The 27,488-nt window shown below is 45.0% G+C and overlaps 1 protein-coding gene across 3 annotated transcripts in view; it reads left to right on the forward strand.

The window, feature by feature from the left end:
- LOC124802581 (EF-hand calcium-binding domain-containing protein 4B-like) overlaps positions 1-27,488 on the forward strand; it is a 774,205-nt gene that overhangs the window by 665,255 nt on the left and 81,462 nt on the right. For all 3 annotated transcript variants that reach the window (XM_047263472.1, XM_047263455.1, XM_047263464.1), the window contains 2 exons: positions 8,270-8,381; positions 26,274-26,508. In XM_047263472.1, coding sequence (XP_047119428.1) covers positions 8,270-8,381; positions 26,274-26,508 — 347 coding nt within the window. The remainder of the gene's footprint in view (positions 1-8,269; positions 8,382-26,273; positions 26,509-27,488) is intronic.

The raw sequence follows: 27,488 nt of genomic DNA on the forward strand, positions 1-27,488 counted from the left end.
AATGGCTCTGAGCACTATGGGGCTCAACATATGAGGTCATCAGTCCCCTAGAACTTAGAGCTACTTAAACCTAACTAACCTAAGGACATCACACATATCCATGCCCGAGGCAGGATTCGAACCTGCAACCGTAGCGGTCGCACGGTTCCATACTGTAGCGCCTAGAACCGTTCGGCCACTACGGCCGGCAAATTATAATGTGTGGCACGTACACACCACTGTGCATGTTGTCTTCCCCGATGGCAGTAACGTCTTCCAGCATGATAACTGTTAATGTCTCAAGATTAGCATCAGGCTGCAGTGGTTTGAGAAGCATGGTACTAAACTTATGTAGATGTCTTGAGCACCAAATCCACCCGACGGAACAAATCTGGAACAGTATCGAGGGCCACTTCCGTGCGCCCAATGGTCCGTAATTTACGAGAATAGTATGACCAGTGGTAGACATCTGTTGCCACATACACTATGTGATCAAAAGTACCCGGACACCCCGAAAGGCATACGTTTTTCATATTAGGTGCATTGTGCTGCCACCTACTGCTAGGTACTGCATACCAGCGACCTCAGTAGTCATTAGACACCGTGAGAGAGCAGAATGGGACGCTCCGCGGAACTCCCGGACTTCGAACATAGTCAGGTGATCGAGTGTTACTTACTTGCGTAATACGTCTGTACGCGAGATTTCCACACTCCTAAACGTCCCTAGGTCCACTGTTTCCGATGTGATAGTGAAGTCGAAACGTGAAGGGACACGTACGGCACAAAAGCGTACAGGCCGACCTCTTCTGTTGGCTGACAGAGACCGCCGACAGTTGAACAGGGTCGTAATGTGTAATAGACAGGAATCTATTCAGACCGTCACACGGGAATTCCAAACTGCATCACGATCCTCTGCAAGTACTATGACAGTTAGGCCGTAGGTGAGAAAACTTGGATTTCATGGTCGAATGGCTGCTCATAAGCCACACATCACGCCGATAAATGCCAAACTTCGCCTCGCTTGGTGAAAGGAGCGTAAATATTGGACGATTGAACAGTGGCAGTAGGAAAAAGTTGTGTGGCGTGACGAATCACGGTACACAATGTGGCGATCCGATGGCAGGGTGTGGATATGGCGAATGCCCGGTGAACGTCATCTGCCAACGCGTGTAGTGCCAACAGTAAAATTCGGAGGCGGTTGTGTTATGCAGTGGTCGCGTTTTTCATGCAGGGGGCATGGACCCGTTGTTGTTTTGCGTGGCACTATCACAGCACAGGCCTACATTGATGTTTTAAGGACGTTTTTGCTTCCCACTGTTGAAGAGCAATTCGGGGATGGCGGTTGTTTCTTTGAACATGATCGAGCACCTATTCATAATGCACGGCCTGTGACGGAGTGGTTAGACGACGATAACATACGTGTAAAGGACTGGCCTGCACAGAGTACGGACCTGAATCCTGTAGAACACCGGGATGTTTTGGAACGGCGAATTCGTGGCAGGCCTCACCGACCGACATCGATACCTCTCCTCAATGCAGCACTCTGTGAAGAATGGGTTGCCATTCCTCAAGGAAGCTTCCAGCACCTGATTGAAGGTATGCCTGCAGAGTGGAAGCTGTCATCAAGTCTAAGGGTGGGCAAACACCATACTGAATTCCAGCATTACCGATGGAGGGCGCCACGAACTTGTAAGTCATTTTCAGCCAGATGTCCGAATACTTTTGATCACATAGTGTAGCTATGAAAACCTACCAAGGACTTATCGAATCAACGCCAAGCAGAATAGCTGCTGTACTGCGCTCTATAGGTAGATCAACTCGATATTATGCACGTATAATCTTTCGGCTCATTACTTTCTGCCACACAATATCATCACCACTCTTCGATTCTGTCTGCATATCGCTTGTTTCGGGATGATTCCTTTTAGAAAGTGTAAGTAAGCTGTTTAGGTTTTCTTATTGGTAACGCCATGTAGCGCTCTGTATGAAAATCACTGACTGTGCTGTGTGCAGTCTGTGGCTAGTTTGCATTGTTGTCTGCCATTGTAGTGTTGGGCTGTTGGCTGTTAGCAGCGCGTAGCGTTGCGCAGTTGGAGGTGAGCCGCCAGCAGTGGTGGATGTAGGGAGAGAGATGGCGGAGTTTTGAAATTTGTAATACTGGATATCATGAACTGCTATGTATATTATGATTTCTCAACATTGTTTGTTCTCTATCAAAATCTTTCATTTGCTAACTATGCCTATCAGTAGTTAGTGCCTTCAGTAGTTTGAATCTTTTATTTAGCTGGCGGTGGTGGCGCTCGCTGTGTTGCAGTAGTTCGAGTAACGAAGATTTTTGTGAGGTAAGTGATTTGTTGAAGGTATAGGTTAATGTTAGTCGGGGCTATTCTTTTGTAGGGATTATTGAAAGTCAGATTGCGTTGCGCTAAAAATATTGTGTATCAGTTTAAGCACAGTCATGTATAATTGTTTAAAGGGGACGTTTCAAAATGTATTTTCCTTTCTCATCCTTCCTCATTTTCAAGCTTGTACTCAGTCCCTAATGACATCGTGTCAACTGGACCTTAAATCATAATGTGCTTTCCTTCCTCTCATTATTTTAGGACGCTGATATACAGGTTCAAATACAAATGTTCCTTCTTGCGTTCTCCGTAGCTTGTGAACACATGAGTCGAAAATACAATGCCTCCCTTATGACAAATATCGTGGCTATCGTCATGCAGATTTCAGAAGTGAAACGCGGATTTTCTGCCTCGGTTCGTGAACTGAGAATTGGCAAAGAGCTCGGTTCCCGTTTGCAAGTCTTGGCTGAGGCTGTCTTGCTACATTCCCACAGTTGCGGAGCTCTTCTGTGTAAGGCCGCGTGATGTCCTTGTGAGTGGGTGCCGTTACAGCTGGCAGCCGGCAGTCAGTGTGTGTAGCGAGCGTGTCTAGCCGGGCTCACCCCTCCATTCACGAAGCACGCCCTCTGGCCAGTGCGTGAGCACTCGTGTCTCTCACAGCCACATCACCTCTAGTGTTTCGTAACTTCAAAAATAGAGAACAAAATGTAAAGACATAGGCTGGTGCGTAACCTTCTTTTCTTTATGTGTGCAGACTACAATAGACAACGAAAGATACAACTGCAGTGAATTGGCTTTTGGTGCTGTTCCTATTTTGGTATTGTTTCCATTTTGGATGTTTCAGTGCCAATCGTAACCACAGTGAACGATTACGACATGACAACAAACATGCTGTCCATTCATTTATTCATCCTTTGCATTCTGCGAGTACTGCCATGAAAAGGGTCAAAATATAAATTAACAAAAGCTAACAGCCAACAGGAAAAGCTTACAGTAACTCGATCTGCCCACTGTATTAAAAATAAACTACACTCCTGGAAATGGAAAAAAGAACACATTGACACCGGTGTGTCAGACCCACCATACTTGCTCCGGACACTGCGAGAGGGCTGTACAAGCAATGATCACACGCACGGCACAGCGGACACACCAGGAACAGCGGTGTTGGCCGTCGAATGGCGCTAGCTGCGCAGCATTTGTGCACCGCCGCCGTCAGTGTCAGCCAGTTTGCCGTGGCATACGGAGCTCCATCGCAGTCTTTAACACTGGTAGCATGCCGCGACAGCGTGGACGTGAACCGTATGTGCAGTTGACGGACTTTGAGCGAGGGCGTATAGTGGGCATGCGGGAGGCCGGGTGGACGTACCGCCGAATTGCTCAACACGTGGGGCGTGAGGTCTCCACAGTACATCGATGTTGTCGCCAGTGGTCGGCGGAAGGTGCACGTGCCCGTCGACCTGGGACCGGACCGCAGCGACGCACGGATGCACGCCAAGACCGTAGGATCCTACGCAGTGCCGTAGGGGACCGCACCGCCACTTCCCAGCAAATTAGGGACACTGTTGTTCCTGGGGTATCAGCGAGGACCATTCGCTACCGTCTCCATGAAGCTGGGCTACGGTCCCGCACACCGTTAGGCCGTCTTCCGCTCACGCCCCAACATCGTGCAGCCCGCCTCCAGTGGTGTCGCGACAGGCGTGAATGGAGGGACGAATGGAGACGTGTCGTCTTCAGCGATGAGAGTCGCTTTTGCCTTGGTGCCAATGATGGTCGTATGCGTGTTTGGCGCCGTGCAGGTGAGCGCCACAATCAGGATTGCATACGACCGAGGCACACAGGGCCAACACCCGGCATCATGATGTGGGGAGCGATCTCCTACACTGGCCGTACACCACTAGTGATCGTCGAGGGGACACTGAATAGTGCACGGTACATCCAAACCGTCATCGAACCCATCGTTCTACCATTCCTAGACCGGCAAGGGAACTTTCTGTTCCAACAGGACAATGCACGTCCGCATGTATCCCGTGCCACCCAACGTGCTCTAGAAGGTGCAAGTCAACTACCCTGACCAGCAAGATCTCCGGATCTGTCCCCCATTGAGCATGTTTGGGACTGGATGAAGCGTCGTCTCACGCGGTCTGCACGTCCAGCACGAACGCTGGTCCAACTGAGGCGCCAGGTGGAAATGGCATGGCAAGCCGTTCCACAGGACTACATCCAGCATCTCTACGATCGTCTCCATGGGAGAATAGCAGCCTGCATTGCTGCGAAAGGTGGATATACACTGTACTAGTGCCGACATTGTGCATGCTCTGTTGCCTGTGTCTACGTGCCTGTGGTTCTGTCAGTGTGATCATGTGATGTATCTGACCCCAGGAATGTGTCAATACAGTTTCCCCTTCCTGGGACGATGAATTCACGGTGTTTTTATTTCAATTTCCAGGAGTGTATCATTGCTGCCTGGTTTTGAACCTCTACCAGTGGCCGTGTTTGCGGGTTAAATTGCGGAAATTCATGTCTGTCTAATATGTAATCAACTATTATTATTCTGAGCAAAGACGTTTCAGCACACGGCGCCATCATCAGTTGCTATTTTTATTACAGTTTCATTCCCTAGATTGTCGGGTACTGTAACTGTAACACCATCTTCTGTACTTATCTGTTGTAGAGGGGGGAAAAAACAGCGGAAGCACAGTACATGTTTTTACTAAATCATAGTTACTGTACAAGTTGAACTTGGAAACTGCCAAATGTACTAAGTTTGGTTGGCTCCTGAGCTTATTTTCGAATTGTTTCGATCGTAAATCACACCAGGTCGACAGACATCTGTATTATTAAGCGACTATCGATGAACCCGCAACTTTGCTACAGTTGCTTGTTGCCTAACTAGCGGTTCCCACGGGCAACAAAAATTTTATTTTTAATACTATTTCGCGTAGTTGTTGAATTTAAAATGTTTTAATAAGTTATTCATTAACAGGTGTAATCTTATGTTAAAATGACAATAAGGCAAGTATTAGAGTTAAAACCGTGTGATTATCTTCATGAAGCGCAACTGACGCCGCGCAAATACTTGGATTTTATTCATCCACCATTTGGGAATGATAACACTTAGTGACTTCCTGCAGATTTTGCACATAATTTTAAACCTTTTGCGAAACTTTTTCTCGCTGACACCGCAAAATTGTGAAAGAAAGAAACTTTATTATTTTCACTGCTCATGCAGTAAACCTTAATCATGAGTCCTGATGCGTTATTTTATTGTTTCTTTACTACGCACTCTGTTCGCAGCACAATTTGCAGACAGTATCCACACATACCGCTCAATGTACCTGCAAGGTTATAACATTGTATGACACACAGTTGAGGAAGTGTGACGTCACAAACACTGAGTCGTGCGAACTTCCTTTACTTAAAATGGAGCCCAAATTTCATAATCTGTATTCAAGCAGTGTCTCATTATGAAAGAATTTAGTGACAAAAAAAAAAAAAAAAGTTTAAGCACAGCTTCAAATCTTTTCTATACTTATCTAGCTTACACGTTTAACGTAAAATATTTAACACATTAATTCATTATACCACAGTAAAGTAATCACACGATTGAAGGTGCAAGTACATGCAGAACAAAAGAACCCACTGCGTGAAGCGTCATGGTTTCTCGATATGGTTCTGGCGCTCTGTAGATGTCTGTCACATGTTTCGACGAAATGTGAGGAACGAATAAGTTTCGTGAGCCGCGACCATACGTCAAAGAAGATTCAACAGCAGCTAAGACAATGGGTTGTGAAAGCCTTCATTATATAGTGTTGTAATTTTTAAATGCATTTCAAAGTTTTCTAGCTTGCTCAGTAGTTAAACCACCTTATTGCCAAAATTGGAAAAAATCGAAAAGATAATGTACAATAGACTTCATAATCGTGTACTACATGAAAATACATTCAACAGCAAACGAGTTGGATTTTGAAAGTAGCGGTCACCTGAAACGGCTGTATTTATCTTGACAGAAAAATATATTAGAATCAACAAATCACAAATTCCTGCCATTGGGAGTACTTTGTGACCTGGCTAAGGCCATTGATTGTGTGAACCATAATATTTTCACGCAAAAGTAAGATATTGTGGAATAGCAGACACTGCAGTTTCAGCGATTTCATCTTATTTGAAAGACGCAGAGCGAAGTCTGTCTATTCCATGTTCATAACGTAACAATAGCCTCTAAGAATTTGAAGGACTGAGAAATTTTGTACCACAAGGATTGATTCTGGGTCCTCTGTTTTTTTTGTGAAAGACTAGATAAACCATTTTTCACTTTCAGTTTCGGAAGATCGAAATATTTTTATGATGCACGAAAAGAAATGAAAAGTGGTACCAGTCCCTTTACTGGAAAGAAATTAATGAAATGTTCAAAAATATCAACAGATGGAAAATAGACTTATTTTTCACCTGTGAAACACTGTTAGACCTTCATAATTACAGAGCAACAGTCTTAATGGAACTATCAGTTTCAGTGCCATATACTCAACAGTGAAACTGTTGTGAGTTCGATGGTTCACCTGTAGATAACTGGGGGGGGGGGGGGGGGGGAGCAGTGGAAATATCGTGGATTGTAGTTAACGACGACCAGCAGCAAGTCCCGAACTTCTTTGATTTTAACAGCGAAACTAACTAATAGTACCGTTAAGTCTGGCCACTACGTAACTACGAGAAATGATCTAAAGATGGACCACACTGCCCGTAACCAGCCAGCTTGAAATAATACAAACATCGACTGACAGACGAAAAGTTAGTTCATTTTATACAAATAAGGAACAGCAGATGATTAAAGAAAAGTGGATTATCATCGAATTTTGACTCATACATGCAGTAGGGCACTTCTCATAAAACTCCACAAGCTATAAAAAATAAGGTTCTTCAACAATGACATACAAAATGTAGAAAGCAGTAATTTTTAATTTGAAATTCAATAAACTAAAACATTAGTTAGAAAACATGATGTTCAGCATTAAGGACGAACCTAGTTTAATTTCGTTTGCCGCGCACATGACCATTGCTACATGTGATTTGAAAATGAAAAAAATTAGTTCATTTCGCTTATTTGCATTAACTGGTAACTTATGGAACCATATTTTGGGGAACCTAAACTTGCATCGATAATTTTTCAAAGTGTTCTATGTGATCTACGATAATTGATTGTTGTGTCAGTTGTACTCGCACAATATCTAGCCGAGACCTCTAATAAAAATTGGCAGTTAGGTAACTGTTACACAATACATTATTGTGCTTTGTCGTTATCAACATTTTTCCATCTTTAAAAGAAGTGCGAAATATGAATATAACGTTAAGACCAAAATCAACTTGTGCAGAGGCTTCAAGGGCTTAACATTAGTAGAGGAACATGAGTATTTGAGAGCCTGACAGGGCACATTGTAAAATGTGGCGGACTGAATTAGGGAACATAATTTTGTTTTGGGCAACTCTTTCTGCTCCACTGAGGTATATCTCCACAGGACCTCTAAAAGTCAATGTTTTAGGTTATTGTGTAGTTAGAATTAGTGTTGCCAAACGTTATGCTTTGGTAATGTTGTATAATACTTAAATGTATAGCTCTGACTTCTTTCTTCATTCCGGAGACAACAGTGTGCGGAATGTATGGAAATGATTGGTGTAATGTAAAAGTCATTCACCATCTGCAGTGAACGTTCTTGAATTTCCGCTTTCTTGGCCCGCTGCATCATCGCGAGCTCGCCTGTTGTTGCCCTACTCAGCCTTTCGCTCTCCCCTCCCCTCCTGGCAGAACCACAGGTGCTGGAAATATCCCTGGACGGCGTCCTTGCTCGCGTAATCAGCGATTAACAAGGCGGTGTAATTTCAGCGCGCAGAGGCAGGTAACTGGAGACTGCTGCCGCGTGACCTTGACCGCCGCTCTTCTGTTTGTGTGTCCACAGCGCATGCGCGGGGAGATGCCTCTGACGCCGGAGCAGCTGGAGGCAGTCTTCGACTCGCTCGACGTCCACGGGAACGGATACCTCACCATCGACCAGTTCCTCGCCGGCTTCGGTGAGTACCAGCTACGTCATTTCAATTGCTTACCGTGCTTCGCTAAATCTCTGCTCGCGAAAACCTCATACAGTTCACTTCCAAGCGCTCTCATATCTGGCCGCGAGATGTCAGCTTCCAGGTTGGGTGTGTTCATGGTAGAACATTTTGTACTTTTCATTCTCCAAGCGGTAGGAGAAGGAGATCCAGCCCATTACAGAGCCTTGGTTTTTTTTCGAAGAAGTACCAGGCTAGCTTGTAGTAGGGCAAAGAGATTCCCAGTTGGGATTACCAACTATGGCTTTTGCCTTAATCCATAGGAAATCTCCCGAAAATCTGGATCGAAATTGGGGGATTGAAAGTACTTTTAATTTCTCAGACAGTGATGTTCATTCACCCATTCAGTATTCAAACTCTTAAGAATGTTTATGTGTGTATGAGTGTGTGTGTGTGTGTGAGTGTGTATGAATCTACGTATCGCTTTTGAAGAACTTCGTTGTTTTCAGCAAAGAGCTGTGAGTGAGGCACAGGAAGTCCCAAATGGGAATATTATGGATTTCTTTTGGGATGAACAAGGCCGGCCTCCCGAAGACCTTGGTCGATCTAGAGCATTAGAGCCCTTGTAACTCATTTCTGGGGCAATGCTTTTGTGGGCATATACACCTGATGGAGATCCAGGTGTATACATAAACTTCTTCTTTTCACCTGCAAGTTGGTTTCGCCTGACATCCTTCCCTTCCGTATGTTGAGAGGTCGCTAACCAACTTAATCACCCAAGCTGCAGTGAATACAGGGGAAAGGCTTGTCTGTTATGCCTTCGAGGTTTGCCTGTGCGAAAGCGCTTGTGCAGTCAAATGAGAACGTGTGGATGAAAGAGTGTGTTTACCTGTGCAGGCGACCGGGGCAAATACCCCAAGTTACGCGATGTACCTTCACAAGGCTTGTGCTGTCAAATAATAACGTGTGAATGAAAGAGTGTGTTTACTTGTGCAGGCGACCGGGGCAAATACCCCAAGTTACGCGATATACCTTCACAAGTGATAAATGTGCAGGTCAGCTGCTGCTTTTCCAAGATGTCAGTCGGTCGATGATGATGTTTGGTTTGTGGGGCGCTCAACTGCTCGTTTATCAGCGCCCGTACAAATTCCCAACATTTGCTCAGTCCAGTCTCGCCACTTGCACGAATGATGATGAAATGATGCGGACAACACAAACACCTAGTCATCTGGGTGAAAATCCCTGAGCCCGCTGGGAATTGATCCCGGGACCCCGTGCTCGGGAAGCGAGAACACGACCGCAAGACCACGAGCTGCGGACGTCAGTTGTTCTGGTAAGTCGTAATGACTAGAAAGATAGACAAACACAAGGCGGTGGGACGAAGTGTACTGAACCTTACACTAGAGATTAACATGATAGTGGAGAAGAAATGGGAAATTCAAAACTAATGGAATCCTTGAAAGAAATAGAACTCACTGTCGACCGACTGACAGTAGTTCCCAAAATAAGTACTGTCGAAAGAAACTGAAAGAAAGCGAACCATACTTTGAAATAAGGAAGTAGTTTCAGATCAAGCTGTTGAGTTTCTTGGACAAACAAGGTAATGTTGGAAACTCGTATTCACATGTAAAAAAAGAAGAAAACAGCCGGCCCGTGTGGCCAAGCAGTTCTAGGCGCTTCAGTCAGGAACCGCGCTGCTGCTACGGTCGCAGGTTCGAATCCTGCCTCGGGCATGGACGGGTGTGATGTCCTTAGGTTAGTTAGGTTTAAGTTGTTCTGAGTTCTGGGGTACTGATGACCACAGACGTCCCATAGTGCTCAGAGCCATTTGAACCATTTTTTTGTAAAAAAACACAAAGATATTAAAATTAAGTAAAATATAATAATTTACTGTAACGCATTAAATGGCCAAAGTCCCTGTCCTGCCATTCAGATTTACGCGTCTCTAAATAGCTTACAGCACGTTAGATTCCCTAAATCGAGTTTCTGCTCCGTCCCTAATGATCTCCTCGCCGACGGCACCGTAAGCCCTAAACTGCCCTTCTTTAGTATAACAAATTGACAATTGAATACACTTCTCTTTTCTTCATGCATTCTATACATCACATAACACTTTCTTCCTGTGTTAAAACAGTTACGGCGTGTCAAAACTAGATTGTCGTTGAACAGTCATGGTGGAGTTTATGGTGAACCGATGAACTGGCTGCCTAAATCGTGCATCCACAGCAGACGTCAGGTTGATTTGACAGGTAAACCTGTACACCCGTGGATGTAGAGCTCCAGCTACATGCGTGCCGTAGACTTACACGATTCCTTCCTTGGAATATACCCAGCTGTGAATCTTTCAGCGACGGCCGCGCGTAACAGGGGCCACATACTCTTGATTCTCTTTGGTACCGAAGTAATCTCTGGGAAACGTAAGCATACTGACCATCTCCGTAGCCGAATGTTTAACGTCCCTGCCTCCCATGCGGAAGGACCCGGCTTCTATTCCTAGTAACTCCTCAGTTTTGTCCTGAGTGGTAGGGAGGTCTGGGAAGGAGTCTAAACAGCCTCGTAAGGTCAGATCAGGAGCTGCTTGAACTCAGAAGCAGCGCCGCCATCAGGATTCACCCACTGGCAGTGACGACTGGAAGGATTGGCGACACGCTGTCACATTCCCCACGATCATGGATGGCTCCTCGTTATGCCTTGCAGGCAGTCGTCGGCCACGCGGAACAGGTCTAATCAATGAGTGGTGTCTTCACATACGTAACACGATAGTAAACAACAGGGAATATTCAATGACACACCAAGCCCTCTGAACGGAAGTTTCTTATTTTTAACTTGGAATGAGATAAGTTAAGTAGTCCAACTGAAGATAACGACCGTACTATGTCTAGTTTTACTTCGGCCCAGCTTAGTTCGTTCTATTCTTTGTCATTCCATCAAAATGGATCCACAACTAAACGAAGAAAACACTTCTAATCGCTTGAGAGCTCGATGAATGCGTAAGTTACATTTAGAGGCTGAACGCTAGTAAGCTGCAATACGAACAAGTTTTCATACTGGCATTGTAAAATTAAGAACGTGAACATTACCGTGGCACTTACAACTGGAAGGAACGTTTAGCATTATGACTAGCAGGCACACCAGTGGGCCCGAACTGCAAAACAAGTACTGGGTATAGTTTTTTAATTATTACTTCTTGTAGCCAAAGTCCGAAATGACAGCACGCATCTTCTGTAGACTGTGCTCATCGTATGCTAAGACTTACGCAAATTGTGTGGCAGAAACTCGTAATAATTAAACAGCGAGTTAATTTTATTATGCAGTTTTTTTTCGGAAAAATGTTTCATTCAGCTCTCCTCGCCAGCTTAACCTGTACAAATCCCTTCATATCTGTGTGACTATTGCAGCCTATATCCATTCGGCTCTGCTTACTGTATTCGCTCTCCCTGTACAATTTTATGCCCCACACAGCAGCAGGATTTGTGATACAACCTATCCCTACAAGCAGTCTAGCGTTTTTGATGATTTTTTTTTAAAATCAAAAAGCTCTTTCCCTTCCAGTACATTCCCAACCTCAAAATCAGTCATCTACATCTCATCTTCAGCATTCTCGTGTAGAATAACATTTGAAAAACTTTTATTTTATTCTTGCTGAAAGGTTTATCGTCCTTGTTTCACTTACATATGAGAGTACATTCCAGATAAATATTGTAAGAAAAGACATGCTAGTACTTTAAGTCTTCCTACTGGCAATCTGCTCTTTGGCCATCGTCAGTTATTTTGCTGCCCAAATAGCATACTTCATCTACTAACTTTAGTGTCTCATTCCCTAAGTTAACATCCTCGGCTCCGCCTCATGACTACATTGCGTTACCTATGTTCTAATGTTCTTAATGGTCGTCCTATTACCTTTTGTTAAGACGTTATCCATTTCGTACAACCGGTCTTCCACGCCCCTTGCCGTCCCAGACAAAATAAAAATGCACAGTCATTCCTTAAACTTTTTGTTTTTCCTGTCTGAGTTTTATTCCTTTTTCTGGTCAGCATATAGTGATGTACACTGCAAGATACGGGCGACATCGCTGGACTTAGGCCTATCACACGACTCGTGGCTTTGCAGTGGGCCCCTTCATTAGTGGTGGTTTTCTGCCACTACAGCTTGACGTAGAGTGCCTAATGAACGGCCGCTGTAAAACTACTGGAAAAGTCTGAGGCAGCTGTACCCCACTTTAATCATTTACATTTTTCGTTTCTACTGGTCGACATCTCCTAATGGACGAACAATGTGTGTAACGCAAAGTCAGCGGCTGCGTCGTATAAAAAACTCTTGTCCTGCGGTGAGAGAGGTGGTGTTCGGTTGGAATTCCTTGCTGTCCCAAGTGGAAACCGCCAGTTTCCCTGGGCTGTGTGTTCCTGATTGTAGCGAGGGAGCCGAGAGTCCTGCATCCGGCCTGCTGATACGCAGATGTGCGTCACGCACTGCAAATACCAAGTGGAGCCCGTGACTCATCACGGGACCACGAGGTCAGCTCTGGCAGGAGAGGAACAGCCGAAGCCGACGTACAGTGTGAGTGCCGTTGTCATCCGTAGACCAGGACTCGACGCCGTTAACTAAACTAAAAGTGCACAAATTACTAATTTCACTTCGTGATGGGCAACGACAAATAAATCGTTTGTTCTCGCTGGCGTGGTCAAACATCGACCGAAATTCCGCCATGCCGTCTTTGACAAAAGAAATCTTATTGCCCACGGTGATTTTTAAATATTTTAGTTATCACTGTACGGCTGGTTCCCGCAGAGGTTCGAGTCCTCCCTCGGGCATGGGTGTGTGTGTGTTTGTCCTTAGGATAATTTAGGTTAAGTAGTTCAAAAATTCAAATGGCTGAGCACTATGGGACTTAACATCTCAGGTCATCAGTCCCCTAGAACTTAGAACTACTTAAACCTAACTAACCTAAGGACATCACACACATCCATGCCCGAGGCAGGAATCGAACCTGCGACCGTAGCGGTCGCGCGGTTCCAGACTGAACCGCCTAGAAACGCTCGGCCACCAGGGTCGGCGGTTAAGTAGTGTGTAACCTTCGGGACTGATGACCTTAGGAGTTAAGTCCCGTAAGATTTCACACGCATTGTAAATATTTTAGCTACCATGACGCAGAGAAGATTTAAAGGAAAGAAGGCATTATAAATGAAATTAAATCCAAACAAAATAACAATTGCAATAACATGGATGAAAATACAAAATGGTAAAAAGGAAGAAATTAAATCGAAGTAAGTAAATAAAAATAATTGAAGCCATCTGGATAAATAGTGCAGATGAAAAAAGAATGAAAAGAAGAAAAGTGGGCGCGAATGAAAAAGTTAGTACTGTGATTCAAATGACGTGGCGAAGGATTAAAATAAAAAATATATAAATTTAAACCAGTTAATTGAATAAAAATAATATAAATCTGTAGATAAATGATAGGCAACGACAAATAAATTGTTTGTTCTCGCTGGCGTGGTGAAACATCGTCCGAAAGTCCGTCATGCCTGCTTTGATAGCCGGACGCTGTGGCCGAGCGGTTCTAGGCGCTGAACCGCGCGACTGCTACGGTCGCAGGTTCGAGTACTGCCTCGGGCATGGATGTGTGTGATCTCCTTAGGTTAGTTAGGTTTAAGTAGTTCTAAGGTCTAGGGGACTGATGGCATCAGAAGTTAAGTCCCATAGTGCTCAGAGCCATTTGAACCATTTGAACCTGCTTTGACAAAAAAATATCTTATTGCCCGCGGTGATTTTGAAATATTTTAGTTATCATGACGCAGAGAAGAATTAGACGAAAGAAGGCATTATACATGAAATTAAATCCGAAAAAAATAACAATTGCAATAACATGGATGAAAATACAAAATGGTGAAGAGGAAGAAATTAAATCGAACTAAATATATAAAAATAATTAAAGCCACTTGGATAAATGTTATAGATGAAGAAAGAATGAAAAGAAGAAAAGTGGGAGCGAATGTAAAAGTTAGTACAGTGCTGTGATTAAAATGAGGCGGCAAAGGATTAGAATTAAAAAATATATAAATTTAAACCAGTTAATTGAATAAAAATAATGATTAATTTTTCGATAAATATTATTAAAATGTGTACAGTCTATGTAGCCCGGTCACCGAAGACCAAAAAGGGTTGAATAGGAGAAAAAATTCGTGTAGTCGCGAACTTTTTTTGAATGGTCGGGAAGGGGTCCATGGAAACACTCTAAAAGTCCCCACCGGTGGGATATGAGCGTGGGGATGGGAATGTGTTTGAAGGTCACACCTTTTTAGGTTTTTTAAAATCTCGAAAACCGCGGATGCTAGCGAAAATGTTTCCCAGTACAAAATTAAACTACATCAAATTTCCTACAGAAAAGGGCGGATTCATTTTTTTCACTACGATGTATAATTTCCGCATCGCAGGCGATGGAGAAATCGAAACTATTATAGTTTTAATGGTATAAAATTAATTTTTCTTGTTAAACGAAGTGGATTAAGAACAAATTTTAAGTGCCGGATGGCCGTATTAAAAAATAAATTATGTTCTGTTGTAAAAGGATCAAGGGTGGGGAGTGGGGGATAGAAGCTTAAAGGAACGTAGGTCGCCGGGTTGTCGTCACGCGCCTACCTCTTTCATAGGTCTGGAAACTGAAGAGTTATCAGCTGATTGCTTGCTCTCTCTATACCATTATCTGAAGCAATTACATGGTGTTTCACAAAGCTGTGCCAGCCCTCGGCAGCGCGCTTATGAATCGCTACCCGCTAGTGTTTATTTTTCGCAAAGTCCGTTAACACTACACGAAATAGTAGCTGATATACTAACACAAGAAATGGAAACGAACGGACTCTACATAAAACTTTGCACACTCTTCTACACGGTACAGGAAAATTTCTGTACAGCAGCCACAGCGCTCTTCTGGGAAAGACAACTTCCCCCAACATTACCGAAGCTCAGATTTAGTTTACAGACTAAACCTTCCCAGCATTGCCTGTCCACTTCTGAGTGAACAGACAAAATAACCTGACTTAGCTCCTGTTTATACAGCGCAGTTATTGTCAGTTTATTAAACGAATATGTATTTGCAGTTGTTAAGTGAGCTCTTACGTGAAAAAGCACGGCAGCTCGGCCTCTCAGATGTCTACCACACTGAAGAGCCTGTCCTACGTGTAACATGCTGTCAATATTTTTTCGACAATGTCGATTTCATTGCCTCTTGTACCACTGGCCGGGATACTTTTCATAGCGTGAGGGGTATCAAATCCATCACCCCAGCGTCAGCTTATCCTACATCTGAAGAATCCCAGAGACTTAAATTATCTCCCTCTGCAACACAAGTAGGTCACCTAGGTATTAAGGAATTTCAGTCAAGCAATGCATACAGCAGATCATTGTTCTAGACTTGAACACTCCAACAGACATACCCACACCACCTTGTAAGACATACTGTGTATGTGTGGTGAGTGCCTCCAATTAGTGCAGCCCACTCTAAAGGTGCCAGCAATTCCTGAATAGGCCGGCCGGGGTGGCCGAGCGTTTCTAGGCTCTACAGTCTGGAACCGCGCGACCGCTACGGTCGCAGGTTCGAATCCTGCCTCGGGCATGGATGTGTGTGATGTCCTTAGGTTAGTTAGGTTTAAGTAGTTCTAAGTTCTAGGGGACTGATGACCTCAGCAGTTAGGTCCCATAGTGCTCAGAGCCATTTCAACCAATTCCTGAATAGATAAAATTTGTGCAGTCTAACAGTGACACAATTAATGGTGAGAAAAGTGCACTAACTTTCTGGTCATTCCTTAATTCACCACCAAGCGAGTACAACACAATTATACTGCTTTACAATACGATAGATAGCAGCTAGGTGCCATATTTAATAGTCCTGTCTCTTTCCTGCCAACACTACATACGTCGCCGGCCGGAGTGGCCGAGCGGTTCTAGGCGCTTCAGTCTGGAACCGCGGGACCGCTACGGTCGCAGGTTCGAATCCTGCCTCGGGCATGGATGTGTGTGATGACTTTAGGTTAGTTAGGTTTAAATAGTTCTAAGTTCTAGGGGACTGATGACCTCAGCAGTTTAAGTCCCATAGTGCTCAGAGCCATTTGAACCATTTTGAACTACATACGTCACACTTGCAGATTAAACACTTCTGAGCCGTTGTTTATAGGAACGTGTTTTGCATAAAAAGGGACTTAGCAACTGCAAATATGTACTCAACTGAAAATAACTCAATTATCTCGTGTAAACACGAGCTCTGTCAAGAGAAGAAACCAGGAAATGCTGGGGAGGTACAATCTGTCTGTAAACTAAAAACCGGGCAGCCCTCGTTGTCCAGGAAGTCTTCTTTCCCGGAAAAAACGCTAAGGCATAGCAGCGGCACAGGATGACTAAGAATCAGTTTCCCCTGTGCGTTGTAGTACAGTATGCAGAGTTTTACGTAGTCTTCCCATATGCGTTTCTTGCATTAGTGTTATTAGTAGCTTGATATAGCTACAACTGTTTTCCACGTAGTGTTAACCGATTTTATGGAAAATAAACAGTTCCGAGCGTGCGCGCACACTGCGTCTCCAGTGATTCATAACGCGCACTGCGGAGGGTCGGTGTAACTTTGTGAAAAACGCTGCCGTTGCCTCTTCTCACGTAGTGGAGTAGATAGAGTGGGGAATCATTTTCTCAATCATCAGTTTGCAGACCTATGAAGGATGACAACCCGGCAACCTACCATCCCGCCGCTCTTCTGCCCTACCCTTACTCCTCAACCCTCCACCCTGTTACACCACCTCCAGAACATTATTTATCCCTTAACATGGTTCTGCTATACTGAGTCGAATTACACGTATTTCATATGTATTATTAATACATTTCATTTAACAGTAAAGGGTAATTTAATACCATTAAAATACCGTTGCTAATAATCTGCAAATTTCCGATGCTTAAAACACTAGCCATAGTGAAACAATGAGTCGGATCTTTCCTGTAGGAAGTTTGACGTAGTTTAAAAAACAGCCTAAAAAGTGACCTTCAAACGCACCCCCACCATCACGATCACACCCCTCCTGTGAACATTTTTACACTACTGACCATTAAAATTGCTACACGAAGAAGAAATGCAGATGATAAACCGATATTCGGTGGAGAAATATATTATACTAGAACTGACATGTGATTACATTTTCACGCAATTTGGGTGCATAGATCCTGAGAAATCAGTACCCAGAACAACCACCTCTGGCCGTAATAACGGCCTTGATATGCCTGGGCATTGAGTCAAACAGAGCTTGGATGGCGTGTACAGGTACAGCTGCCTATGCAGCTTCGACACGATACCAGAGTTCATCAAGAGTAGTGACTGGCGTATTGTGACGAGCCAGTTGCTCGACCATCATTGACCATACGTTTTCAATTGGTGAGAGATCTGGAGAATGTGCTGGCCAGGGCAGCAGTCGAACATTTTCTGTATCCAGAAAGACCCGTACAGAACCTGCAACATGCGGTCGTGCATTATCCTGCTGAAATGTAGGGTTTCGCAGGGATCGAATAAAGGGTAGAGCCACGGGTCGTAACACATCTGAAATGTAACGTCCACTGTTCAAAGTGCCGTCAATGCGAACAAGAGGTGACTGGCACCCCACACCATCACGCCGGGTGATACGCCAGTATAGCGATGACGAATACACGCTTCCAATGTGCGTTCACCGCGATGTCGCCAAACACGAATGCGACCATCGTGATGCTGTAAACAGAACTTGGATTCATCCGAAAAATGACGTTTTGCCATACGTGCACCCAGGTTCGTCGTTGAGGCAGGCGCCCCTGTCTGTGATGGCAGCGTCAAGGGCAACTGCAACCATGGTTATGAGCTGATAGTTCATGCTGCTGCAAACGTTGTCGAACTGTTCGTGCAGATGGTTGTTGTCTTGCAAACATCCCCACCTGTTGACTCAGGGTTTGAGACGTGGCTGCACGATCCGTTACATCCATAAGCATAAGATGCGTGTCATCTCGACTGCTAGTGATACGACGCCGTTGGGATCCAGCACGGCGTTCCGTGTTACCCTCCTGACCCCACCGATTCCATATTCTTCTAACAGTCATTGGATCTCGACCAACGCGAGCAGCAATGTCGCGATATGATAAACCGCAATCGTGATAGGCTACAATGCGACCTTTATCAAAATCGGAAATGTGATGGTATGCATTTCTCCTCCTTACACGAGGCATCACAACAACGTTTCCGCAGGCAACGCCTGTCAACTGCTGTTTGTGTATGAGAAATCGGTTGGCAACATTCCTCATGTCAGCACGTTGTAGGTGTCGCCACCGGCGCCAACCTTGTGTGAATGCTCTGAAAAGCTAATCATTTGCCTATCACTGCATCTTCTTCCTGTCGGTTAAATTTCGCGTCTGTAGCACGTCGTCTTCGTGGTGTAGCATCTTTAATGGCCAGTAGTGTATCATGTTGTTGATGGCCCTCCCCTATACCACTGTACAAAAATTTGTGCCTGCACGAATTTTTTCCTTTAAATTTTGACTGGACTACTGAGGAACTCGAACACGTAACCTTCAGCATAGCTACTAGCTAAATAACTTAACCAATAGGCTATAGTGCCGTTTAAAGAGTTATGGTTCTTTTCAGGGATCTGTATGATGACGACAAATTGTGTTTTGCTGATTACTAGCGAAACACGGCCCACCACGGTCAATGGCTGTTGGATGTGACACTTGAGACCCTAACGTACTCCACCACGTAGTTGACATGAAAATGTCAATTCCACCCTGTGCCACCTCAATTCAGGAAGAATATAAAACTGTCAACTTCTTCAGTGTTAATATGTGATATCAAAATACAGTATTAACTGAACTGAACTACAGAATTAAGACAAAAGAACCTTAGGGTCTTGTGGCTTGCTTAACACTTAAAAACATCTAGGATAGTCACCCACCCCAATGAAAACATTCTCCCTGAGTATTTTGGTAGCATGTCGGCCATTTCACAATATCTTAAGGATCATAACATTCGTCCCATTGTTTGATAAAATAGGGAACATATCAACTGTAAACTAACCACTAAATACATTTATTTAATACGTGCTGTCCTGTTGCCCTCAAATCTCTACTAGACATTGCGATGGGAGGGGGGTGAGGAGTCCTCCCTCCGGAGGAAGAACGCACGTGTCACCAAGTGCCCTTCAGAACACGCTCCGACAAGATCCAGTTCGTGCGACCTAAGAGTGCCGCTACGCTGAGCTATCCGCACAAATAATACCATCGATACCCAAGTTGACCTTGCTGGATACACAGAGGGACATTATATGCAGCAAGCCGCGCGGAGTGGCCGCATGGTTAGAGGCGTCTTGTCACGAATTGCGCGGGCCCTCCCGCCGGGGGTCTGAGTCCTCCCTCGGGCATGGGTGTGCGTGTTGTCCTTAGCATAAGTTAGCTTAAGATACTTTAATTAGTGTGTATGTCTAGGGACCGATGAACTCAGCAGTTTGGTCCCTGGGGAATTCTCACATTTGAATATGCAGCAACACATGTGACAACTCGTGAGCCTTTATATCCACTGTCCGATGACAAAAGGCAGTTTTACAAGAACACACTACTACATATGCGTGTGCTACTCAACAGAGGATGCGACCAAATCTAGGTCCGTCGAACATACATCTCCCTACGTCAACAAAGGAACCATCTGACATGAAGCGTCTGAATGGGAACTACTCGTAATTTTATGTGGTATCCCACAAGGTCCCATCTTAGGCCCACTACTTTTTCTCGGTTGTATTACTGTACGTACTACTCTGATATGAAGAGGTTGGCTCAGGAGAAGTTCCCGCTGGTACAGTGTGAAGCCTGATGATTGCAAAAGTAAATATTAATGACCCTCCAGCACCAACACTACCAAAATGAGAAGTTTGTTTTGCTTGTAGATGATAGAAACATTGTATTACATGGCAAATCTAATGTTACTTTAGAAAGATACGTTAATGAGATTATCGTGTCCGTTAACAATTTGTTTGGGACCAATTCAGGTAACTTGGACAAAATTCTCTACTTGCAGTTGAGACCCTGCAGGTGCTTGCCATGTAACATATACGTAAAATGTGAGGACATGCAATACAGAAAGTTGACCACTTCTTGAAATTAAAACATCGTCTGTTCAGTAAGGAAGAGCAGCAACAGAACGGTTACCATGAATGAACGATTTTTTGTTTGGAATGCGAATGTATTCAGACATACGTGACCTAAAAAAGCTGTAATGATTTTCTTACTCTCTTTCGATATTGTCGCACAGTATCAGATTTTGGGATAAATACACGTCAGACTACACCAAACGCTTCTGGATTCGAACGGGTGCATTACGAATTATTTGTGGTGCGAGCTCAAGAAAGTCGTGCAGAAGTTTGTTCAAGCAATTTCATGTGCTACTTGTTACTTCTGAGTATATTTGTTTCTTAATAAAACACATATTTCTTTCAAGCGAACAGCTCAGTTCACGGAATTCGAAGGAGAACCAATCTTTATAAAGTCACCTACTTTTATCCAGAAAGGTGTCTATTATTCAGGGACAACCATTTTCAATAGCTTAAAGATAGCCTAGAGAATTAACGTGTGGCCAACCCCTTCTACATCAGTGATTAATTTCTTAGCATAACCGATTGATGTATTTACCCTTGCCCATATCCTGTTACAAGATCGCTGTGCAATATCAGACTTTGGTGAAGCTTTAGTGCAGTAATGCAATGCCTTGCAAGCTCTCTTTTTTGCGATCTGTTGATACATCAACCTTGGTAATATATAAGTGTGGATATACAGGGTTATTACAAATGATTGAAGCGATTTCACAGCTCTACAATAACTTTAATATTTGAGATATTTTCACAATGCTTTGCACACACATACAAAAACTCAAAAAGTTTTTTTAGGCATTCACAAATGTTCGATATGTGCCCCTTTAGTGATTCGGCAGACATCAAGCCGATAATCAAGTTCCTCCCACACTCGGCGCAGCATGTCCCCATCAATGGGTTCGAAAGCATCGTTGATGCGAGCTCATAGTTCTGGCACGTTTCTTGGTGGAGGAGGTTTAAACACTGAATCTTTCACATAACCCCACAGAAAGAAATCGCATGGCGTTAAGTCGGGAGAGCGTGGAGGCCATGACATGAATTGCTGATCATGATCTCCACCACGACCGATCCATCGGTTTTCCAATCTCCTGTTTAAGAAATGCCGAACATCACGATGGAAGTACGGTGGAGCACCATCCTCTTGAAAGATGAAGTCGACGCTGTCGGTCTCCAGTTGTGGCATGAGCCAGTTTTTCAGCATGTCCAGATACACGTGTCCTGTAACGTTTTTTTCCCAGAAGAAAAAGGAGCCGTCAACTTTAAACCGTGAGATTGCACAAAACACGTTAACTTTTGGTGAATTGCGAATTTGCCACACGAATGCGTGAGGATTTTCTACCGCCCAGATTCGCACATTGTGTCTGTTCACTTCACCATTAAGAAAAAATGTTGCTTCATCACTGAAAACAAGTTTCGCACTGAACGCATCCTCTTCCATGAGCTGTTGCAACCGCGCCGAAAATTCAAAGCGTTTGACTTTGTCATCGGGTGTCAGGGCTTGTAGCAATTGTAAACGGTAAGGTTTCTGCTTTAGCCTTTTCCGTAAGATTTTCCAAACCGTCGGCTGTGGTACGTTTAGCTCCCTGCTTGCTTTATTCGTCGACTTCCGCGGGCTACGCGTGAAACTTGCCCGCACGCGTTCAACCGTTTCTTCGCTCACTGCAGGCCGACCCGTTGATTTCCCCTTACAGAGGCATCCAGAAGCTTTAAACTGCGCATACCATCGCCGAATGGAGTTAGCAGTTGGTGGATCTTTGTTGAACTTCGTCGTTGCACTGTTATGACTGACTGATGTGAGTGCATTTCAAGCACGACATACGCTTTCTCGGCTCCTGTCGCCATTTTGTCTCACTGCGCTCTGGCGGCAGAAACCTGAAGTGCGGCTTCAGCCGAACAAATCTTTATGAGTTTTTCTACGTATCTGTAGTGTGTCGTGACTATATGTCAATGAATGGAGCTACAGTGAATTTATGAAATCGCTTCAATCATTTTTAATAGCCCTGTATATGCATACTGCAGCAACTCGAGGTGGCGCGGACTCGTCATACTGAGCCACGCTGCCTCGATTGCTGTCCACGATTGTGAAAATGTTGCCGATGCAGGGTTCTGTGCACGAACCAACCCCTCGATTATGTCCCGTAAATATGCGGTGGGATTCACGCCGGGCCATCACGGTGGCGAAATCATTCGTTCGAATTGTCGAGAATGTTCTACAGTCACGAACAATTGCGGCGCGCTGCCATGATGCATTGTCATCAATAAAAATTCCACTGTTGCCTGGGAACATGAAGCCAATGAATGCCTGCATGTGATCTCCATGTAGCCGAACATATCCATTTCCAATCAATGATGGGTTCTGTTGGACCAGAGGATAGAGTCCATTCCTTGTAAACACAGACCCCACCGTTATGAAGTCACCACCAACTTGCACAGTGCCTTGTTGACAAGTTGGAACTACGCCGTCGTGGAGTCTGCGCCACACTCGAACCCTACCACCAGCTCTTACTAACTGAGATCAAGACTAACCTGACCGGAGCACGATTTTACAGTCGTCCAGGGTCCAACTGATATGGTCAGGAGCCCAGGAAAGGCGCTGATGCAGTGTCCTGCTGTTAGCAAAGTCACTTGCGTCGGTCGTCTGCTGCCATGGCCCATTAACGCCCACTTTTACTGCCTTGTCCTAACGGAAACGTTCGCCGTATGCACCACATTGATTTCTGCCCATATTTCACGCAGTATTGTTTTTCAACTCTACGCAGACGCTGTTGTTCGTGGTCGTTACGTGGGGGTCAACGGCCACTGCGGTTTTCATACCGCGCTCTTTCCGCTGTGGATCACGGAATACTGAATTCCGTGACGATTTTCGAAATATAATGTCCCATGCGTCTAGTTGTACCATTCCGCGTGCTAAGTCGCGTAATGACCGTCGTCTGCCCATAGTCACATCGGACACCTTTTCAGTGAATCCCCTGAGTACGAATGACGGCTCCGCCGATGCACTGTCCCTTTTACACCTTAAATATGTTTTTTTTATTCCAGTCTCTGATCTCAATATCAATTCTTTAGACGATGACCGGTATCAGTCCGTAATGACCATCCTCAGATCTTTTTTACACCATGTCCTAAAGTGATAAGGCCATAATGGCATCGTCAAAACATATAAATATAATGAGCCCAGCATCGTCACATGGATCTAAAATAAGGTGTAGAATAGGCCACACCGTCCACATAGTGATTATTGCAACTGGCTGCTCACATTTACACCTTGTGTACGCGAAACTAACGTCACTTGTACATATGCACATCGCTATCCCATGTCGTCGCCTCATTGTATTTCCTTGTGTATTTTGGAGTTTTGCCGTCAGCCTCTGAAGTCGACATACTGGAAGAAGAGGTACTTTAGGGAAGACTGTCTCAGAAGCAGCGCTGTTTACGGACGGTACTGCCGACCCCTTGCGTTATTTTACTGCTGCCAGGCTGCTGGTGCAATGCTCGTTTCCGAGCGGCGCTTGCGAGGTGACGTATCCGGGCTTTCGACTTGTCTGTCCTCTGTGACGCAGCGCGGGACCCTGAACCCACGTCCCCTGTGACCGATGTCTGCTGGCGCTGTTGACACAAACACCCAGACTCGGCACAGTGCCTTGGCAGGCATAATGGAGGAAAGAATGCAGCTTCATTGTCACATCTCCCCGCCTCGTACCATTGTAGTCTAAATTTGCGGAAAGATCACGTACCCTGCACAGTCACCTGTACTCTTGAGAGCCGCAGTGTGCTGCGTGGTGGGGTGAAGGGGAGTGGCTTTTAACGTAGCACTATCACCCCTGCACCCCCTATTCTATTCGCAGTTGGTACGTAGAGTCGGTACGTGCCCATCTGTATGAACCCGTCCCTCACTGTAGGAGCGTGGTCGTGACGCAAGTTGAGCATTACATGTTACAGGAAGTTCTATTAGTTCTGGACTCGTTTTGGGACGCATCCGGTCGTCGACGATGCACATAGAATCGTTTTGCAACTCCTCGCTCTGCAGTTTGTCGAGCGTTTTTGTGGCGTTCAAGGCGACTAAACAAACACGTGACGAATCGAGCAGTTCTTCTTTGTTTTTTTTTTTTTTTTTTTTCCTGTTCTTCCGTCCGTCCAGCCTGGTGATGTTCCCAAGCCAACAAACAATACTTTGGAATCAGTAGAACGATTACTTCCTGTCCGAACTCTGAAAGCCTGCCACTACTTTAGATTTAACCTGTCTGTTCATAAGACACTATGATCCCCAGTTTTCAAGCCCTCGAACATTCCTGTTTATATGAAACCTGACCCGTAAATGGACAGACTATCCCATGGTGACATCAACTTCCTCATAGCGCAACGGAATTAATTAGAGGGTGGTGGTGGTGTTAAAATAAGCTAAACCAAGAGAAAACTAAAATAATTATCCTTAAAACAGATCTCTTGTAACTACTACTATCCGCTTATGTGAATAACGCCTTATAGGTGCAATTCGTGCAGTACAAAGTAATATATGTAAACTCTGTATTGGCTCAAATGGCTCTGAGCACTATGGGACTTAACATCTATGGTCATCAGTCCCCTAGAACTTAGAACTACTTAAACCTAACTAACCTATGGACATCACACAACACCCAGCCATCACGAGGCAGAGAAAATCCCTGACCCCGCCTGGAATCGAACCCGGGAACCCGGGCGTGGGAAGCGAGAACGCTACCGCACGACCACGAGATGCGGGCGAAACTCTGTATTCTGCAACACCTAATGAACTGAAAAGATCTGAGCCAGTGGGACAGCAAAATATTGAAGTCTCCATCGCTGCAACAACGTACGTTGAAGTTCTACTGCAACACTAACGTATCTGGATAATTGAAAATTTCGCCCAGTTTTCTCAAGACATAACGAGTAAGCCCAAAGAAAGAAGCTTCCACAGCTGGACAGTACTAAACCAGATCTTCTTCTAGATCTTTATCCACAATTGTAGTTCTGCCTATTTTGTTTTTGCTGCTTCCTCCATAAAACCGTACTTCATGATGGAGAACTTCGTTAAGTCTTTTTTTTCCCAGCCCATCTTCTTTAAGTTGTATTACAAAGTAAATTCAAGATAAGAAAAAAGCGACCCTCCTTCGTAAGCAAAGTAGGTTTTTTATTTTCCTGCTTCCCACTCGACGGATCTTCCGTTCGAGTGACGGTTGTTGTTAATGGTCACATCTCTAGTTCTTGCCGTTTGCTTGTTGCTTAAAATTGCTGTGAGCGTCTTTTAGCCGTTATATGAGATACTCGTATCTTATAGGACAGGCTGTCCGCCCCGATAGCTGAGTGGTCAGCGTGACGGATCGTTGTCCTACAGGCCCGGGTTCGGTTGCCGGCTGGGTCGGGGATTTTCTCCGCTCAGGAACTGGGTGTTGTGCTTTCTTCATCACCATTTCATCCCCATCCGGCGCGCAGGTCGCCCAATGTGGCGTCGAATGTAATGAGACCTGCACCAGGGCGGCCGGACCTGCCCCGCAAGGGGCCTCCCTGCCAGTGACGCCAAACGCTCATTCCCATTTCCATAGGACAGGCTGCGCGTGTGGTTGACAAGAGGCCGCTTTTATCTCGGGCATACTGCACAAACCACTACCTACGGGGTAGAATTAGAGCTAAAACTAAAGCACCAATGTGTAGAGTCCGTTCGGTGTATTGCAACGACCCGTACAACCACATAAGAGCCAGTTTTTTAGAAAGCAGTAATTAAGTGGACAAAGAGTAAATGGCTAGCGTGGTGTCTGGTGTCTGCCGTAGGTGACTTCCTGCGCACGCAGCGACGGCCGCCGAGCCGGGAGGCGCAGCTTCGATCCCTGGACGAAGCGGACTCTGGCGTGGGCATGCCCTGCGGCGCGCGGCCCTCCGGCTACCATGACGCGGACGTCGACGGCGACGCGGACGTGGCGCGGGACGACGACGTGGACGACGACGACGACCAGGACCCAATGGAGGCGCTGCTGACGCAGATCGAGGACACGAGGCTCCTCTCCAGGTGAGCTGGCCAGCTCCCCTTTATACAAGAAGGAACACCCTCACTTTAGCCCCCCTGTGCATAAACGTTCTATGGACATATCTGTGTCAATGCAAACAGGTTGGAGAAACATTCTTGATCTTAATTTCATCCATAGTAACGATATATTTGGAAATACTTTAGACGTGTTAATAATGATTTTATTAATCAAGTACTCAACCGGTTAGGTTTTTGCAGGCGTAACACAAAACGTTTCAGGAATTTACGAGGTGCATTCAAGTTCTAAGGCCTCCGATTTTTTTTTTCTCCGGACTGGAAAGAGATAGAAACATGCGCATTGTTTTAAAATGAGGCCGCGTTCATTGTCAATACGTCCCAGAGATGGCAGCACCGTACGGCAGATCGAATTTTACCGCCAGCGGCGAGAATGAGAACTGTTTTAAATACTTAAAATGGCGACGTTTTCCTTACTTGGACAGCGTGCAATCATTCGTTTTCTGAATTTGCGTGGTGTGAAACCAATTGAAATTCATTGACAGTTGAAGGAGACATGTGGTGATGGAGTTACGGATGTGTCGAAAGTGCATTCGTGGGTGCGACAGTTTAATGAAGGCAGAAGATTGTGTGACACAAACCGAAACAACCTCGGGCTCGCACAAGCCGGTATGACGACATGATCGAGAAAGTGGAGAGAATTGTTTTGGGGGATCGCCAAATGACTGTTGAACAGATCGCCTCCAGAGTTGGCATTTCTGTGGGTTCTGTGCACACAATCCTGCATGACGACCTGAAAATGCGAGAAGTGTCATCCAGGTGGGTGCCACGAATGCTGACGGACGACCACACGGCTGCCCGTGTGCCATGTTGCCAAGCAATGTTGACGTGCAACGACAGCACGAATGGGACTTTCTTTTCGTCGGTTGTGACAATGGATGAGACGTGGATGCCATTTTTCAATACAGTAACAAAACGCCAGTCAGCTCAATGGAAGCACACAGATT

The sequence above is a fragment of the Schistocerca piceifrons genome, chromosome 1 (assembly GCF_021461385.2).
Source record: "Schistocerca piceifrons isolate TAMUIC-IGC-003096 chromosome 1, iqSchPice1.1, whole genome shotgun sequence".
NCBI lineage: Eukaryota > Metazoa > Arthropoda > Insecta > Orthoptera > Acrididae > Schistocerca > Schistocerca piceifrons.